Below are 20,786 nucleotides of genomic sequence, written 5' to 3'. Positions count from 1 at the left end.
TGATTACTACAGAACGTTCTGCACAGAGGGAAATATTTTGGCCTAACAAAGAAAAGATACGGTTGGAAACATGATTAAACTAAGAATATAATGACGTAAGCAAAGACATGAAGTATCAAAAGCACAAACTTTACATAGTCAGGTAAGAGCAATAGATTAATGATGTCACAGCCAAAAGCTAACATAAATTCGCACAAGATGACACAATTGGAAGAATGAGGTACGATAGTGTATGTCCAAGATTGGAGGAGAATGTTCACAGGAAGGTCACATGGAGATAAAACCAGCAGGTGCCAGAAGGAGCCACCCGAGAACTGGGCCAAAGATGATCGCCAAGGCCGAGAGACGGGCCCCCAACAGCCCCCCACCAACACACCGAATCGCCCATAACCAGCACCACTCCCATGGAAGCAGACTCTCCTTCGAACTTGCCCCACCCCGAAGACTCATCGCCCATCAATCCCGGCCCACAATGTGCTACTGAATATAAAACTGATCTAACAACCTTGGACTTTGCCTTTTCTGAATGGAGACTTTCTGCTCTTGAAGGGCCCAGCGCTGTATTGTACTTTCCTGAAAACAGAGCTTTTTGAACAAGAATTGTGATTGAACTCAACCAATCTAAGTCTAATTTCTGCTTCAGTGTCTTTGCATTTTCCTAAATCTGAAGAAATCAAACGAGCACACAGTGAGTAAATTGGATAACAGGTGATTGGCAAAGGCTTTTGCCGTGAGGTGCAGATAACGCGCTCCCTAAATTGTGGACAAAATCCAACAGCAGCTTTCATAGCCCTTTTATTCTCTCTTTCATTCTTTTTCTTTTCCTGTTCAGCCTTTTGATCTTTATCTTCTGCCAGTGGCACAAATTACCCCAGACACACCATTTTGAAAAAAATGCATCCCCTTGCTGTTTTGAGCAAGCATCATGCTAATCGTATGGACTCATGCTGTAGCTTACTAAAGCACTAAAACATGTGTGAACTGTTTTCAAAGTTGTTTATAACTGTTCAAACACAGCAATAAAAAAACCTTAATCATAGAAATTTTACTTTTGAGGGCAAAAAAATATTTTTTGAACTTAAATGTCATGTGTCTCCCTTCTCTGCAGGATGAGTGAAATGGATGCCCCTTCAAAAATAGGTGGTCACATGACCAACTTCTTCTATGGTTTTCTGGAAAACAGGGGTGGAACTACTTGTCCCTTGGCACAAATTACCCCACTCTCCCCTATTGTTTTTCATAATTATAGCTGGATGGATGGACGGATGGATGGATGGATGGATGGATGGATGGATGGATGGATGGATGGATGGATGGATGGATGGATGGATGGATGGATGGAGATATAGTTATTTTATTTCAATCTGTATTGTTTTTTATAATTATAGCTGGATGGATGGATAGAGAGAGAGAGAGAGACAGAGAGAGAGAGAGAGAGAGATGTCAATACCGTATTTGTTTTTATTTTCATTTTTTATTTAGGTATTTGTTATTTGGGCAATTTGGTCAGTGGTCACAATAGCACACATTCAGGCCTCGACTGACCGGTATTAGAGTGTAGTTTTGCCCCCGTGTCAGTAGGAGGTACAGTTGCGGTGTAACAAAGAAGTTCCTGGGCCTCACGTCAAAGATTGTCTATTTTTATGAAGAAGAAATTGACGTGTGTTTATTTAATGGGTATTTTGTTCAATGTTGTTCAATGATTGGTTCTGTAGTGGTGGAGTTTCATCCTTCCAAAGAGCCATTATTTGAATCTATATTTTAAAAATTACTTTTCATTTTCAGTATTCATCTTGCCTTTTCATCATATGATCCAAAAGTAAAAAGCAGTGGTTCTCAATTGGGGATGCGTGTACAACTTGGGGGTATCGGAATACACTCCTGGAGGTATGTAAGATTTTTAAATACGTATATTGAAAAAGTAACATACATGCAAATATGTTTTAAAAACACCTTAATTATGTAAATCTTTCAGGAAAAATCCAAGTTCATGAATTTTATATTCACTAGGCTACTCAATTTCATTATCCTAAAATCCCTGCCAAACTGTCATAATAATGCTACCACACTTGTCAATCATTTGAAAATCATTTAAAAGTAAGTACATTATTTATTTTACAGCACTTTATGATCCCAAAGCAGATAACATTGTTGATAATATTTTTATGTGCACAGTTCCAAAGGTTAATAAACCAGACAATGATGGTACAGAACTCTGATGTTCTTTTTTTTTGTGTTCTCATCCCTAATTGCTTTGCGCTGATTAGAGGGCACTTGGTTCAAAACCATTATTTCACACAATTATCCATCCAATAGCTCCATGACTGAAAAATGGTTGAGAATCACTGGTATAAAGCATTTTATTAATTCAAAATGCCAATGAGTAGGGCTGAGCATCTAACAGTTACCAACCAGGTGCCCGCGGGAGCCAAGAAGCCACAAAGCATCACATGTCCTAAACATACTGTACCTGACTAATGATGGGACATTTGTGATTTTCTAGGAATGTTGTACAAGTGATCACTTGAAATTGCGAACGATGGATGGATGGACGGACGGACGGACGGACGGACGGATGGATGGATGGCAGAGATTCATAAAAATAATGTCGTCTAATGATATTTATTTGTTGCTTAGTTATTGTGAAGTCGTTAACTTTATCATTGTCTTGTCATAAATGTACATATTGTCATGGTCGGTTGGTGTAGCATGGAGCAGGACGACCAAGTGCAGCTTGGACCAGGGTTTATTGAAGCAACTCAAAATACAGACTCGGTAAACTGACATGACTTAAACAATAACTTGACTGACCGGGACGTGAAACAAGAAGACAGCAGGACATGACGGCATCAAGACAGTACGCCAACACCGAACGACAGCAACCAAAACCAAAACCAACCAATACCAAAACCAATGATCCGACCGGGAGTGAGGGGCAGACAGGACTTTTATACACGACAGGTAACGAGAGGCAGGTGGGAACAATCACACTGATCATGGGCACACAGGAGGGGAGGGGCGAGCACACAGACAGAAACCAAGACAACAGACACATGGTGGAGCAGTTGGGGACGAGACGTGACACATATATCATTAAATATGTATTATAATGATGGTGAAGCCACACACTTCCCAGGGTGCATGTAAATAGTTGTATACAGTTAAAAGTTGCTCTTTACAGTATTTGCCTTGACAAAAGTGTGACGTCTTTGAGATGGAAGGGAAAAGGAACAGCGATTCAAGGAAGCAAAGGAAGAAGCTGCGTAGCGTGCAGCACTGTTGCGCTTTTTCTGGAATGTCTGCTGTTGTGGGCCATGTCTTGTCACCGTGGGATAGGGGGGAACGAAATTTCGGTTTCTTTGTGTGTCTTTGGCATGTGGAGAAATTGACAATAAAGCTGACTTTGACTTTGACTTTTTTTACTTTGAAGGCTGCAGGTAAAATGGGCAGGAGTACCATTTTAGCTTGAAGCTTGTCTTAAGGCAGTCTGTGAGTCGGGTGAGTGGGCTTGAGTTCTGGCCAATAGCAGCTCTTGAATGAAAGTGCATTATGTTACTGCTTGTGGAAATAAAGCAAAAGTGTTGTCCTTTAAACACAAATGAGGATTTTAAATAGTTATAGTCCATCCATTCATCCATTCTCTGAACCACTTATCCTCACGAGGGTCGCGGGTGTGCTGGAGCCTATCTCAGCAGTCAGCGAACAGTAGGCAGGGGACACCCTGAACCGGTTGCGAGCCAATCGCAGGACACACATAGACAAAACCATTCACACTACAGACAATTTGGAGTGATCAATCAGCCTACCATGCATGTCTTTGGAATATGTGAGGAAACTGGAGTATCCGGAGAAAACCTGCACCGGCACGGGGAGATCATGCAAACTCCACTCAGGAACACCAGAGCCAAAATCTAACCCACAAACTCTGCACTGTGAGGCAGTGTTTCACCATGCCACCAATATTAATACAGTGAAACCTCTCCTTATGAAATTAATTCATTTTGTGACGCGTTTATGGGTAGAAACGTTTGTAAATAGATCAAAATTTCCCCATAAGAATGAATGCAAAATGTAAAATGAACGTTTTTACCTTGAAATACATGACGACTTGCTATTGGAGTAGGCACTTGAGAGACGGGGTGGGAGGGGGAAGTGGGAATATCATGTACCGTGCTTAATTTCTCCATTCGCTACACCCTCTTCTTCAAGAACGTCATCGGACACGATCTGATAGTCATTATTTGTTTGGATGTCGAATTTTGTTTGTAAAGGGAGGCAAAAAATCTTGAGGCTTCGGTTCACATCTTGAAATGTTCATAAGTATAGGCATTTCTAACAAGGGGTTTCAATGTAGTAACATTTAATTTTATAATATTAAAAGGTATCGTGGACAATTTTGTCATTTCATACGTCTGTTTCAAGCTGGTACAGTATTAATCAGTACCCCAGAAGTAGCTCCGTCTTTCAGAAAGGTTGGTAATGCCTGATTTAACAAAACAAACATACTGTGCAACGCTGCACTGTTATTCTAAGAACACAATAATGTGACACTATAGCTAGTTTCACATTATGTGATCAGTGTTTATCTGCTATGTTGGAGGATGGAGGATAAACTAGGAAATGTGAATTCGTTTGTGCGGAACCGTGAGTATGCGGGGTCCACCGTGCAGCTGTTTGTTAGCATAATGTAGTCCTGCTCTCGCACAGCATCAGAGTGAGAGGTCTAGCCGGTTGGTGCATCTTTGCTAAAAGAAACGTGGCCTTAGAGGGTTACCGGCTGGCTCGCGTGTGCTCTACGAATGACACGCATACAATTCCGGCTTTGTCCTCCATCTGTTGGCCTTTTTTCCAGTGGGGTTTGATTGCAGAACCTTGTTTTTTCCGCACATTTCTCGCGCTACCCGCCGTCTCTGCCTTACCAGCCGCGATCCACGGCGAGATATGTCTGAGGTGGAGAAAGCCAGCAACTCGGCTCCGGAGACCGTCACCGCTCTCCTGGACGCCCTGAACACCACCGACTCGAACGGGAATGAGGCGCTCAACGCGACCGCCAAATTCGTGGCCACGCCGGAGGGTACGGCACTGGCTTACGGCAGCCTGGTGCTTATGGCTCTGGTGCCCATCTTCTTCGGAGCTCTGCGCTCTGTGGCCTGCTCCAAGTCCAAGGTGAGATTGCCGTTAGCTGGCTAGCCGCGCGCACAATCGAGCGAGCTGCTGACTTGGGAAGCTTTCTTACGTCACAAAATATGATTCCCGATACAACATATGTGCTGGTTAATATTTTAACCGTCGCTGTTGTTTCGAGATTGTGTTGTTCTTTGTACGCGTGTTGACATCATCGCGTTGCTTATCTCCGGCAATCATGAAGTGGACATTTGCCATCGGACATATGTCATCATGTGTATTGTTGTAATTATTAGCGCCCACTGGGAGATCCCGATGTTTTTTTTTTTTAGAAATTCTGCAGTTTTGTCCTGTCAAGAATCCCATATCTGACACCCGACACATCCACGGAAACTCACAAAATTTAGCGCACTCATCGGCCCTGGGGAAAAAGTATATATGTTGTGGTAAGAAATGAAATTAAAATGGCCTTGTAGCGCCACCTAGAATGGAAAAATAAAAAACATTCCCTGGCCGTTTTGCCTGGATTTACGAAAATTAGTAGGCACGTGTAGCACCCTGAGATGTGCAAAAGATCAATTGCAGCGGTAGTCTAAAATGTACAGAAAGTGTGCTGTAATTTTTTGAATATCGTATTTTTGCCCATTTTTGCCCATTTACAAAGGTCATAATTTTGCACCCTTGACTTAGAGCATAGGTGTCAAACTCAAGGCCTGGGGGCCAGATACGGCCCGCCACATCATTTTATGTGGCTGGTGAGACAAATTTTGCATCGACATTGTATCATAACTAAAATTACTAATTGTCTTCACTTTTAAACAAGAAAATAGATATTACTTGCTATTTTTGTTACCATTCGTCTTTTAAAAATATTTGAACAGTTATTACTACTCTCTGGTTTCAAAACTAGTTATTCATCAGTTTGTTTTGTAGCCAGTCTGCATCCGTGCCGCGCACCCCTCCATGCTCATTTCTGCCATACCGCCTGCGAGGAAAACGAGGGAAGTTGACATTGAGGGCCGTCACTTTCAAGAGAGATGGGAATTACAATACTTCTTCACTGAAAATCAAGGCAATTGTGTTTGTCTCATTTGTAAAGAGACGATTGCCTTGTTTAAAGTTTCAACCTAAAGAGACACTACCAGACTAAACATGCTAACACATACGACAAGCTAATAGGGAGTGACCGCGCTGATAAAGTGAAGCAGCTTCAAGCTGAACTGGCATCAGAACAGCGATTTTTTTTTCACGCTCGGCTGAGTCAAAAGTAAATATTACTAAAGCAAGCTATGAAGTGGCCATGTTAATACTGTTGATGTTATGAACCTGTAGACGTGACACTAACAATTACTTTCTGAAAGATATTGTAAAATTCACTTGTTTTAAGTTTTAATAACAGACAACTTTGCATTACATATAACTCCTGTTTAAAATGTTCATGAGGCAAAAATAATTTAAAACTCACTTAAATTTAAGGTATTTCATACAGTTTGTTCAATGTTATCTGACTCTTCAGATATGAAGGAAAGGCAGAATTTGTGTTTTTAGAGTTATTTATTCATTTGAACAATGAAAAAAAAAAAGAAAATTGTTTTATAACAGTGTGTATTTGCATGAACTTTTTATAGTTAAAAAAAATGTCCGAAAAGACTATTGGCCCCCAGGCCCCTTCACTTGATGTAATCTGGCCCTCTTTGCAAAAAGTTTGGACACCCCTGCTGTACGTCAAATTTTGTGAGTTTTTGGCAAAAGGCGTGGCTATTAAAGTCTAATGATAAGCCATGACAATAAAACCTGCTGTAACTTGACCCAGATGATCCTATCTTTTTTCAAATTTGCACATTTCATCATAGTCCAGTCCTGAAGACAGCTACAAACTTATTTTACATCGTAGTGGTAGCACCACCGACTGGCTACAGGAGATAGATAGATAGATAGATAGATAGATAGATAGATAGATAGATAGATAGATAGATAGATAGATAGATAGATAGATAGATAGATAGATAGATAGATAGATAGATGTTTTATTCTTTGATGTTTTTCTGCTTCATATTTGCTCAGAGTGATTTGGCCATCATAATTTTGAACCACAAAATTTGAGTTTTCTTTAAATATTGTTTCCATGGAAATGCAGTTCCCCAAGAAGACAACGTTTAAGTTTGAAGGTTTCAGTATGCACGAAAACTCATAAAAGTTTGCATACACATCAGGTTTATTGTGCAATTTAAAAAAATAGCTCAGTGGCATCCTCTCCAAAAATTACCAAAAAAAAAAAAAAAAATTACCTTTGTAAGTTTCACCTAGCTCGATGAAAATGTACAGTGCCTTGCGAAAGTATTTGGCCCCCTTGAACCTTTCAACATTTCGCCACATTTCAGGCTTCAAACATAAAGATATAAAATTTAATTTTTTTGTAAAGAATCAACAACAAGTGGGACACAATCGTGAAGTGGAATGAAATTTATTGGATAATTTAAACTTTTTTAACAAATAAAAAACTGAAAAGTGGGGCGTGCAATATTATTCGGCCCCTTTACTTTCAGTGCAGCAAACTCACTCCAGAAGTTCAGTGAGGATCTTTGAATGATCCAATGTTGTCCTAAATGACTGATGATGATAAATAGAATGCACCTGTGTGTAATCAAGTCTCCGTATAAATGCACCTGCTCTTTGATAGTATCAGGGTTCTGTGTAAAGCGCAGAGAGAACCATGAAGACAAAGGAACACACCAGGCAGGTCCGAGATACTGTTGTGGATAAGTTTAAAGCAGGATTTGGATACAAAAATATTTCCCAAGCTTTAAACATCTCAAGGAGCACTGTGCAAGCAATTATATGGAAATGGAAGGAGTATCAGACCACTGCAAATCTACCAAGACCTGGCCGTCCTTCGAAATTTTCATCTCAAACAAGGAGAAGACTGATCAGAGATGCAGCCAAGAGGTCCATGATCACTCTGGATGAACTGCAGATAACTACAGCTGAGGTGGGAGAGTCTGTCCATAGGACAACAATCAGTCGTGCACTGCACAAATCTGGCCTTTATGGAAGAGTGGCAAGAAGAAAGCCATTTCTCAAAGATATCCATAAAACGTCTCGTTTAAAGTTTGCCACAATCCACCTGGGAGACACACCAAACGTGGAAGAAGGTGCTCTGGTCAGATTAATCCAAAATCGAACTTTTTGGCCACAATGCAAAACGATATGTTTGGCGTAAAAGCAACACATCTCATCACCCTAAACACACCACCCCACTGTCAAACATGGTGGTGGCAGCTTCATGGTTTGGGCCTGCTTTTCTTCAGCAGGTACAGGGAAGATGGCTAAAATTGATGGGAAGATGGATGGAGCCAAATACAGGACCATTCTGGAAGAAAACCTGTTGGAGTCTGCAAAAGACTTGAGACTGGGACGGAGATTTATCTTCCAACAGGACAATGATCCAAAACATAAAGCCAAATCTACAATAGAATGGTTCACAAATAGACGTATCCAAGTGTTAGAATCGCCAAGTCAAAGTCCAGACCTGAATCCAATCGAGAATCTGTGGAAAGAGCTGAAGGCTGCTGTTCACAAACGCTCTCCATCCAACCTCACTGAGCTCGAGCTGTTTTGCAAGGAAGAATGGGCAAGAATTCCAGTCTCTCGATACGCTCCAATATCAAGCGCCACTTTGAGACACAACATGCTACATTTGCAACCAAATACCCAGCTGGGGCAGCAGAAAGAAAGCGTGTGAAGAGCTCCAGAGGAAGGTCCAAGCTAGTCAACAACAACTCCGTGTATGAACAAGGTGACTTTAATTCAGCTAGTTTTGCTGGCGCATTAGCAATTGTAACGAACGGAAAGACGTTCACGGATGGCGAGTATTTCAAAACATTTATGCTTGATGTGGCTAATGAACATTTTTGACGACTTGACGGATAAAGAAAAGATACTCAAACGGATAAAATACATGCCTCCGTCAGCAAGAACCGTTCACGATCGGGCAATTATGACTGAAGAGAGCCTCATTGCCTGCACGAAGCTCAACCTCACCGCATATCAATCGGACTACAAAGCCATCAGCAAAACAATGCAGCCCCAGAAGTCTCATTAATGGTGAGCATTTTATTTCTAGGCTTCAATATAAAAACTTTATTAAAAAGAATACATTAGTACACTCAAAAAATCGTTGGTCTAAATTAAAATACATGCATTTAATTGTATTTAGCCTATCGTTTTTTTTTTAATGGTATGGCTCTCACGGAAAATTATTTTCAAAATAATGACAGTTATGGCTCTGTCCGCCAAAAAGGTTCCCGACCCCTGGCATAGAGCAAAGGTAGACATTTTGAGTAGACCGAGGATTCTCACTAGGTCTTCAACAACAGCAATGTCACTGCAATCCAAAGTTTTTATTATTAATAGATTCTTATCAGACAAATGCTAGAAAATTTTTCATTGTTACCTGCTGCTGACAATTTCGACTGCGCACTCCAGTCTTCTTCAGAGCCGACGGGTCTGTAATTCCTAGTATTTGTCTGAAAATAAGAATCTAATAATAGCATCCAGAAGACATTATGAAACTAATCGAAAAAAAAAAAGTGTCAAGTTTTTGTTATAGTTCTGGGCTGTCGATACAGCAGCCTGCTGTTCTTGATACTGGGCCGTCATTTTCAAAAATTTAGCGGCCGCCGTGGAAAAAGGAGAGCAATTAAATATGTCTTTTACGACTAGAACAGTGGTCGTCAAATAGGGGCCTGCGGGCCAAAATTGGCCATCTATTCTGTCTGGCCCGCGAGATGACATTAATATGATGTATTAAAAAAAAAAGAAAAAAAGTGCATACAACAATCCCATCAAATTCGAAACATTTATTGAGGTATGATAGTCCTCAGTAACAACAACAGGTGGAACATCCTGTTTCAGTTATCCATGATGCACAGGTCGGAACGGTATTGACACGCGAGTGCGCGTAATCTTATGCAAAAAAAAACCAAATTGTCCTGTCTCCCTCCTCCAGTGGGCAAGGTAGAAAATAGTCTATTTCGTTAAATTAACAACATAACAAAGTCTGTTCAAATGTGAAATGGCCCACTTAAAATAAAACACAAAGAAAGAAGTGAACGTGAAAGCCCAATTGAAAGAAAAGATGAATGCGCATTGGCCGCGTGGGAGAAGGATCTGCGCTGCTCCTGAATAAAGACAAAAAAAAAGAGAAATTTAAATAAGATCAAACAATATATAACTGGCATTTTCGTTTAACAATTTAAAAAGGCCAGTTGGCTACTCACTTAATGGAAAAAGTGGCTCCTCCCTTTGGTCATAATTTTGTGGATGTTGGGCAACAGGGATGTCACTTTTATCCTCAAGCAGTTCTCCAAGCTTGCATTGGTCAGTCGGTTCCTCTCGTATGTTTTGATTGCATTCATTGATGAAAAGCTTGACTCACACGTGCAGGTAGATGGAAACATCGTCAGCACATAAAGGGCAAGTTTCTTGATCCCCGTGGACTCTTCTGAGCATCCGATCCAGAAATCCTCCACGGAATGCGCACTAAAGGCATCACGGACGAGGGAGCTTGACTGGAAATCGATTAACTCCAACTGTAGCGTTGCCTCGTCCAATGAGCTCATGGTTGTTTTGGCCAGTGAGGAGAATTCCTCACTTCGCGTGGACAATGGGTCACGGACAAAGCCAACAATTTCCCTTGGAACACAGTAGTCTTGGAACCACTAATGAAAGTTGTCCCGTAGCTTGTCAAGGAATTCAGTCATAATTCCTGTCACTCGCCCCCTCCTTGTGATTTTAATGTTGCAAAGTGCAAGAGCCTTCCACTTGCTAGATCAGACTGGAACAACTCCAGCTTCCTTGTAAACGAATCCATCATCTCGATCAGGTCCACAATGGTTTTCCCTCTCCCTTGTAGTTGCAGGTTCAGCTGGTTAAGATGGCCAAAAATATCAGTTAAAAACGTAATGTCTGAGATGGACATTTCCCCTTCTAGAAAGGTCAAGTAGTCGTCTGAAGCACGCATCTTGCTCATGCGCAGGAAGGTTTTCACTTGCTCTAGTAGCGCACAGAAGCGCTCCAGTGCTTTACTTCACCAGCGCACGTCATTGTGAAGTAGCAGATCCTCGTAGCAGGCCTCTGACTCAGAAACAAGTTGGCGAAAAAGACGGTGCTGAGTGCTTGATGCACCCCGGACAAAATTAATGACTCATCACTTTATCCATGACACTCTTCAGCTCGCTCCTGAGTCTGGCGCACAGGACACTCTGGTGAATTAGTCAATGTAGTGCGTGCATTTGTGGTGCTATTTCCTTCAATCGCGCCACCAGACCTCTATGGCAACCAACCATGGCAGGTGCACCGTCTGTCATGATGAGGTTTATTTTCTCAAATGGTATTGCATGGTGTTTAAACAATTCCTCCACTTTGGCAAATATAACATTCCCAGTGGTGTTCCCTTCTAATGGAATTAGAGCCAACAACTCCTCCCTGAACTCCTTCCCATCAAAATACCGCACGTAGATGTATATCTGACTGATATTAGTGTTGTCTGTACTCTCGTCAATGGCAACGGAAAAGTAGTTGGCCTGACTCAGGGCACTCATAATTGATCCGCACACATCGTTAGATAGGCTCTCTCGGGAAGCTGACCTTGCTGAGAGCGGCATTTGTTTCACAGAGGCAATCACTCCATCCATGGACTTATCAGTACCCATCTCCTCCAAAACAGCCACCATCACTTCCTTAAAAACCTCTGCGTCCGTAAATGGTTTGTTGTGACGGGTAAGAACCCATGCTGCTTTAAGGGACGCACTTGTAACCCTCTGCTGCTCGGTGAGTGACCTGACAAGTATTTTGTTGCTGTGTGCATATCCGGCCTCCAATGCTTTAATTTTATTCGTTTGCACATCTGTCCCAGAAGGATAAGCTGTTTTGAACTGGCCATGTTTTGTCTCATAGTGTCTTCTGATGTTATACTCTTTGGAAACGGCAACAGCCTCGTTGCAAACGAGACACGTAGGCTTGGCATTAATAAATGCAGGCAGGATAAATGCATACCTCTGTTTCCATTCTACTTTGTAGGTCCTGCATTCTGAATAAATTTTTCTTTTCAAGGCTTTCGACAATGATATTTTGCATCGATAACTAGCATAGCAATGTTCAGCTAATCATTCACACGTGATCCAAAAGAATATTTGTACGAGTACGGCAGGTTGAGACGGACACGCAGCAGGCGGCATAAAAACAGCGAACATAAGCAAATAAATGTTTTTAATGGAATTAAATTAAATGCATTTTAAAAGTGAGATGTTTATTTTAATATAATATAATACCGTATTTTTCGGACTAAAAGTCGCTCCGAAGTATAGGTCGCATTAGCCATAAAATGCACAATAACGTGAAAAAAAACATATATAAGTCGCTCCGGGGTACAAGTCGCATTTTGGTGGAAATTTCTTCAACAAAATTCAACACCAAGAACAGACTTGAACGAGCAACAACAGGCTAAACGATAGGTATGCTAACGTGACATAAACAGAAACGAAGAGCTGAGAACGGGCATGACGTAACATTCAGAGTTATTCAAAAAACTATTACGTAAATAACACATTTATAAAACCATCTGTGTCACTCCAATTCATTAAATTCATCCATCGTCCTTTATGTCAACAATAGGTGCGCGCCACTGACGGCGCTTGCAGTTCAAAATATTCCACAGGCCCATATAACGATATATAAATGATATATCAAATATCTATTATATAAGCAATAATATTATCAAACCATCTGTCACTCCAAATCATTAAATCCATCGATCAAATCCTCGTCCTTTGTTAACAAAGCCGCGCGTGCGCCCTGACGTCTGCCTCGTCTTTATTCCACAGATCTAGTATATAACTATATTGTAGCGTTAACAAAGTACATGGAAAGACGTGGGTTTGGTAAACGGCTCTTTATTTAACAAAACAAGAGTTCAACGAGCCAACAACTACTGAACTGTAACGATAAAAATATATACAGGTTGCTACACGAAATAAAATATATCAAATAACTATAACATAAATAGTTAACCGCCACACGGCCCCAAGCACCGGCGTGGACTTCCAGGCATGTGGCGGCGTGGACTTCCATCCCCGGAGGTGACACTTCCAGCCATGCGTGAAAGCCATGTCCGAGCCCCATCCACCGTCCCCGGACAGCCACCCGGCTGAGCACCGCCCCCCGACTTCCATCCACGGAGGTGAAAGAGAGCTCTGTCGAGTGGGACCAGGCGTGCATAAAAGCCATGTCCGAGCCCCATCCACCGTCCCCGGACAGCCACCTGGCCGAGCGCTGGCCCCCGACTTCCATCCACGGAGGTGAAAGAGAGCTCCGTAGAGTAGGACCGGGCGTGCGTAAAAGCCATAATATTTTTTCAAACCTTCTGTGTCACTCCATATCATTAAATCCTTCAAACTCTTCGTCCGTGTCACTTACAAACAAAGCCTCTAATGATGCCGTCATCCTGTGATTGAATCTTTGTCCTTTATGTAAACAACCGCCGCGCCGCGCTGCTGTCACTTGAAATTCAAATTACAGTAATCCCTTGCTACATCGCGGTTCGTTTATCGCGGTTTCACTTTTTTCTTTCTTTTAATTTTGAAAATTCATGAAAAAATTCACATATGTCGCTCCTCAGTATAAGTCACCCACCCCACCCAAACTATGGAAAAAACATACCGTTTGTAGTCCGAAAAATACGGTAATTTAAATAGTAGGGACCCCCCCCCCCCCCCCCCCCCCCCAACACACACACACACACACAAAAAAAAGCTATGGCCCGCGATGCCATTGTCTGAATTTTTTTTGGCCCACATCCAAAAGTAATTGCCGACCCATGGACTTGAAGGTGGTGTCTCAACTGACCTTGGCGATCACAAACAAGGCATTTTTAACATCCCCCCCGAGGTCGGAGGTCACCAACTGAAAGCAGTAAAATCTACACCATGTAAATGACCATTTCCCTGGTAAGGTTTTATACCTTTGTGTGGAATTCCAAGGTGCACGTTGATGTGCTCAGGAATGAAAGCAGGGAAAATAGGGACAATTTCGAGTGGACAATTGGCCTGAAAAACATTTGGGACAAAAAAAGATGTTTGACTGAATCGGTAGGCCAAAATTAAACATCCATCCATCCATCCATCCATCCATCCATCCATCCATCCATCCATCCATCCATCCATCCATCCATCCATCCATCCATCCATCCATCCATCCATCCATCCATCCATCCATCCATCCATCCATCCATCCATCCAATTTTTGAACCGCTTTATCCTCACAAAGGTTGCGGGTTTGCTGGAGCCTATCAGAGCAGTCTTTGGGCGGTGGGCACCATTAACGGTCGCCAGCCAATGGCAGGAACAAGTAGACAAACAACCATACACAAAATCACTTCAATCAGCCACCGTGCATGTTTTTGGATTGTGGGAGGAAACCAGAGTACCTGGAGGAAACACGCAAGCACAGGTAGAACATTCAAATTCCACGCAGGAAGGCCAGAGCTGGAATCGAACCCACCACCTCTGCAATGTGAGGGGGATGTGCTAAACTGTGCTGCCTGTGTCTAAATCATTAATTAAATTGATCCCAGATTTAAAAAAAAAAAAAATCAGCTGAAAAGCTAAATAAAATATTTCAATAGAAAAGCTGTTTTGTGTATGCACAAAAGGTATACCGAAACCATAGTGTAAAAACCGAGGTACGGACTGTACCGTTGCACCCTGAATGTGGCCCAATCGGTCACAGCCTTTATTTGTATATTAATAGTCAGTGACATAAATTTCCCTTAAAAAAGTAACTCCCAAAAGGATATATATACCTCTGATTTTGCTTTCATATTGATATAAATTGTCTTCCTTTAGCTTTTGTGTTTTTAGTTTTTATTCCACTGGCGAGGTGGTAGCAAATGTAAACCCTGCAAGTGCTCTGTCTTATTCTGGTGGTGTAAGAGGGGAATCGAATCCGTTACGATGGCTTCATTTCTCTATCATTGTTGCTCCTTTGCTCAATAATGAAGATTCAGTTTTGTGCTTGTCCGTCTGCATGGCTAATTGACATTCTACACTGCCAATTTATTTATGCTATTTTATGTTTAACACCTTATTTTCTCTTCCACGCACCAATGCAGCGACTCCCAATTTCGCTGTATACCTGCTATACAATGGCAATAAAGGCATTCTATTCTATTCTATCCATTATTTTATATTTTATTCTATATGCAGCGGAACCTCTACTCACAAATGTCTATACTTACAAACTTTTCCAGATACGAATCGGAGCCTCGTGATTGTTTTGCATCTACTTACGAACCAATTTTTGACTTGCAAACCAACGCCCCCCCCACCACCCCGCCTCTTGTTTTCTTTGCTCTGCCATTCCCTGTTCGGCTCGACGCATTAGCAGTGTAAAAAATAAATAGTGTAATATGTTTCCTAAAACTATCGATATGAAACTCTAAATCATAAAGGAGTATGGCGAATGTATGTGTATCCTCGAGTATGGCCGGTGTTGTGCCACCCGTGAAAATCCGTGTTCCCTGCTGCAGGAGCACACATGCATTGAGTGTAAGGCGGAAGCCGTTGCTGTGCGGCAGGTAATCCCAGCTTGTTTTCAATAAAAACATGAAGAACACACTTTTATGTTTGTCAATTTCCATCTTTAGAAGCTAACTTCCTTTTCTTTTTTCTATTTTTAAGTTCTCACTCGCGTTCGTTCTGCGCTCGTTAATAACTAATTAATAACTCATTAATTGCACCAAAAAGTAATGACGAGTACGTGAGCACATTGCAGGGAGTACGTGGAACAAATGATAATTTATTAATTTGACGTTTTCTGTCTTCTCGGGGTATTTTTAGCAAGTGTAGAAAATTAAAACATGTTCCTTCTTCCCCAAGCAAAGTTAGGAGGTCAAGAATAAAGTGACATTTATTTTTTGTTATGAAGGTTTGAAAAAGCAAAAATAAAAAATAAAACTGTGTTTTTACGCAGAGTAGTAGGGCAAACAGTGTAACTTTTGGGACAGTCCGACACATTGTTTGCTTTTACATTGATTCCTATGGTAAACGTTGCTTCTACTTACAAACCTGATCATGGAACCAATTAAGTTCATAAGTAGAGGCACCACTGTATTATAGTATATTATATAATATTAAAGATTTTAGGTTTTATTTTGATTATATTCAGTCCTGATCCTGTTTTTCTTCCTGTCTTGTCTGTTTACATCTCTTTTTCTTTCTCAAATTTTCTACTTTAATTGGATTCAGTCCTGATGCTTTCTTAATTCTTGTCTTGTGCGGTTGCATCTGTCTTGTGTGTAGGAGCTTGGAGAAAAAGCGTACGAGTCAAGCATACGAGTGAGTATAAAAGATGCTATTTAAATGCATGAAAATATGCATGCTTTGTGTGTCTATGATTGTGTGTGCAACCATCATATCACTTGATGACCGTAAATCATGTCAACTGCATCAGAGAGTGTTTCCCACTTTCCCACTTGTCATTAACCAATCAAAATCGTTTCACACTTTTCTCCTTGTCATTAACCAACCAGATCACTTGTCTGATCTTAATGTTGATGTGATGCTTCTCATGAACAGAAAGTATCAGGTTGGAAAATTTTGTCACCTCTAATATCATGGTTTATTAAGAAAATCTATATCCAAACGCATTTTTTTTATACTGGTTGTATTAAACGATTGTAGAGCTCGCTGAACATTTGTCAAGACACCCTGGAGGCGGCCTTGCTTGCTTGAAAGAAGGTCGCAGTAGAGCTGTGACTCAGGTCCATTGACAGCCATCTTTGCCTCGTCAGTTTTTCTTGGTCAGATTCTGACAAATTATCAAGACCTGAATGCACTTTAATCAATCATGGTTGATATTATACTAGACCAGTGGTTCTTAAGCTTGTTGGAGGTGCCAAACCCCACCAGTTTCATATGCACATTCACCGAACCCCTCTTTAATGAAAAACAAAATTATTTTTTTCAAATTCAAGACATATGGTTTTTACAAAATGAGCCATCCATGAACGTCACCTTGTTCAAAGAACAAAACCAATACAATGCATGAACTCACAACAAATTAATCAGTGCGACTTCTGCTGTTGCCTTTATGCAGGGGTCTCAAACTCATGGCCCGCGTGCCAATTGCGGCCCTCGGGGCAATATTTTGCGGCCCCCTGCGTGACATCTAAGCTGTGTGTTAGTGCGGCCCGCGAATTTCTTTTCGCACATGCATCTGGCCGTTTTACTTTTTTTGACACGTATGGGCTCCCGTAGCTCAGGCTCGTGACAACTGGGCGAATTAGCAATTGGCTAATTGGCGAATTAGCACTTTGACATGTTTGAATGAGCGAGTGGAGGGAAATATCTTGTCACTGTCACCTAGTGCTGTACATTGTTTGTCAGCCCCCGTCATGTCTGTTTCAAAACCTGCCGTGAAGAGAAAAGTTGCGGATGAGCACAGGCAATTTCAGGAGAAGTGGGAGGCGGAATATTTTTTTGTTGAGCACAGGAACGTCGCAACCTGTCTAATATGCATGGGTAAAGTTGCTGTTAACAAAGACGTCAGACGTCATTACTCAACTAAACATGCTGAGGAGTATGCAAAATACCTGGGAGATGAGCGAGAGGATCGGGTCGCCAAACTTAAATAATCTCTACTGAGGCAACAAGTTTTTTTCAAAAAAAACAAGCAAAGAGAACGAAGCGGCTGTGAAAGGTAGCTATGTTGTGAGTGAAATGATAGCAAAAGCTGGAAATGGATTCAGGCACAGCATTCAGTGGTGAGAAGTATGCTGATACCATTGGGAAGCTACAAGAAGAATTTGATCACAGGTTTGCAGACTTCAAGACACACAGAGCCACTTTTAACATTTTTGCTGACCCCTTCTCCTTTGATGTTGAGGATGCCCCCCCTGTTCTGCAGATGGAGCTAATTGACCTGCAGTGCAATACTGAACTCAAAGCCAAGTTCAGGGAAGTGAGTGGAAGAACAGGAGCTTGGACAATTTTTGAGAGAACTGCCCCCCAGCTTCCCTGAGCTTTCCAGGATGTTCAAGCGGACCATGTGCCTTTTTGGCAGCACCTATCTGTGTGAAAAGCTCTTCTCCACAATGAACTTCAATAAGTCAAAGTACAGGTCCAGAATTAAAGATGAGCACCTTAAAGCCATACTGAGGGTCTCAGTTGCCTCCTCCCTCAAGAAGCGTTGCCAAGTCTCTGGCAGCAAGGAGTAGGAGGAAGTAGAAATGAAGCCTATGTTCTGAAGAACTGTTCCTGTTCTTCATGTTCTGCATGTTCTGACTGTTAATTTGTTCAAATTGAGAAGATTGGATCAGGACCTTTTTTATGGATTGCTTTTGTGGATTATGATTTGATGCGGCCCAGCCTCACCCAGACTCTACCTCCAGCGGCCCCCAGGTAAATTGAGTTTGAGACCCCTGCCTTTATGAGACCAGTTCAGATATGCATCATCACGAATTTACACGATAAATCAGGTGTGTTCGGACCTCCACAGTGGAGGCTCTGCCGAACCCCTGAGGCCGACTCACTGAACCCCTAGGGTTCGATCGAACCCAGGTTAAGAACCACTGTACTAGACCAGTGTTTCCCAACCACTGTGCCGCGGCACACTGGTGTGCCGTGAGAGACGTTCAGCTGTGCCGTGGGACTGTCCAATATTAATTACGGAGCGCATTGTAAACAGGATCGCCAAACCACTGGTCAGTTCGCGCAAGGCCTGGTCAGCCACTTGCTAATCGTGCATGTGTGGAGAATCGGAGAATCTTGAGATTTCATATTGTGTCGATATGATTGTATTGCATCGGCACATATTCAGTTTATGTGTGTGTTGCTGTGTGCTTTTGCTAACAGTGACAGACACTATGACGGTTGTGGTGCGTTTGTGGTCCGATGGAAATCAGAGAATGCAGTTCAACCGGAGAACCTGGATTGGTTATTTTTCACATACGTAAAATAAGCAGTCAAGTCGAGACTCCTCGAATGCGATAGCCACTCAGCTGCTGTCAGAACAGCAGAGTGTCTTTAAAAGTGACTTTGTTCTTATTGTTGCAATATTTATAGACCTAGTCTAAAACAGTAAACAAAATCACGTTGATTCTTTTATTTTAATCACAATCACTTTAAATAGTTTCTTACACCGTCTAAAACCTTTTTAAAAAACTGTCACTTTTATTTAAAAAAAGGAATACAATTTAAAGAATATTTAGTATTTATTTCTATTAAATTATTCGACTCTCCATACATATATAGGAATAGGACTCTACGTGTTTCGTTGTAATATAACTGATTTTAATATAGGAGCTTAACAGATTTTTGTTGGCGGTGTGCCGCGAGATTTTTTCCAATGAAAAGGTGTGCCATGAATGGAAAAAGGTTGGGAAACACTGTACTAGACTATCTTGATACGTATTGCGATACATGTTTTGCATCCCTGAATGCACTTTAATCTATCATGGTTGACCTTACACTAGACTATCTTGATACGTATCGTGATACAAGTGTATCACGATGGAGAAAATTGACTCTTAAAATTAAACTGGAAAATAAATACTGTACACTATGCACTAAGCTGGCGAGAAGTAGTAGCCTATAAGGCTAAAAGTATTAAAATTGTATGGAACATTTACTTGTAGTGTTATTTTGTTTTTTTTTCCTGTGTGGAGATTGGTTGTTCTCCCCATGCTCATGTGGGTTTTCTCCGAGTGCCCCGGTTTCCTCCCACATTCTAAAACATGCTTGGTAGGCCGATTGACTATTTCAAATTGTCCTTAGGTATGATTATGATTATGAGTGTGAATGGTTGTTTGTCTGTATGTGCACTGCGATTGGTTAGCGGCTAGTTCACAGTGTACGACTGCTGCGATAGGCTCTAGAACGCCTGCAACCCTCGTGAGGATAAGTGGTTAGAAAGATGAATGAATGAATTCTAGGACATTACAAAATTCTCTTGCATGACTAATCGGTTGAATACATCAATAATTAATGACAGGATTTGTAATTAATCTAATTAATTGCATTTTAATCTAATCACTGATAAAGGTCCCCAAATAAAGAGTTTGCGTTCTGACATTACAAAATTGTAGTGCCTACCTAATCAGTTGAATATACCGTAATTTCCGGACTATAAGTCGCGTTTTTTTTCATAGTTTGGGTGGGGGGGCGACTTATACTCAGGAGCGACTTATATGTTTTTTTTTCACAAATTTTTACTTGATCATTAAGACATCACTTACAAGTATAGTTGACCACTTCCCATGTTATTTTTAGTATAGTTGATCACTTCACATGCTTTTATTTCTTTATCTTGAACATATTCAAAACATAAAAAATAGAGAAAACATCAAATAAAGCAATTAACACTTTAAAGCACCATATCCAAGTCCACTGTCTGCTGTATGTACACTTGCTCCATTTTTGCTCCTCTTATATTTATTATTATTATTTATTATTATTTGTTTATTTATCATTTATTCAATACTCTTATTTATTCATTGTTAGTGCCTTCTTGGTTTTCTTTGTGTTGCTTGTATGCATATGTGTACTATCTCACCGAGGGATAGTGGAAATGTAATTTCAATCTCTTTGTGTGTCTTAGTATATAAA

At 41.1% G+C, this 20,786-nt stretch overlaps 1 protein-coding gene and 1 long non-coding RNA gene across 11 annotated transcripts in view; one reads left to right on the top strand and one right to left on the bottom strand.

Annotated features, from left to right (window-relative positions):
* Window positions 1-20,786, bottom strand: part of LOC137840061 (uncharacterized) — a 205,980-nt gene that overhangs the window by 147,120 nt on the left and 38,074 nt on the right. The window lies entirely within an intron of this gene.
* Window positions 4,320-20,786, top strand: part of hm13 (histocompatibility (minor) 13) — a 120,259-nt gene continuing 103,792 nt past the window's right edge. For 6 of the 10 annotated variants that reach the window (XR_007488436.1, XR_007488438.1, XR_007488437.1 and 3 more), the window contains exons 1-2: window positions 4,757-5,166; window positions 16,482-16,517. Coding sequence is in view for 7 of the 10 variants with exons in the window: in XM_068649872.1 (XP_068505973.1) it covers window positions 4,942-5,166; window positions 16,482-16,517 (261 nt within the window). In the remaining 3 variants the exon portion in view is untranslated. Of the gene's footprint in view, window positions 4,473-4,756; window positions 5,167-16,481; window positions 16,518-20,786 lie in introns of those variants that run through there. The other 4 variants (XM_049754292.2, XM_049754291.2, XM_049754296.2 and 1 more) reach the window with 4 other exon arrangements.

Source organism: Syngnathus scovelli, chromosome 2 (genome assembly GCF_024217435.2).
Source record: "Syngnathus scovelli strain Florida chromosome 2, RoL_Ssco_1.2, whole genome shotgun sequence".
Classification (NCBI taxonomy): Eukaryota; Metazoa; Chordata; class Actinopteri; order Syngnathiformes; family Syngnathidae; genus Syngnathus; species Syngnathus scovelli.
This window is presented reverse-complemented; position numbering and strand designations above follow the sequence as displayed.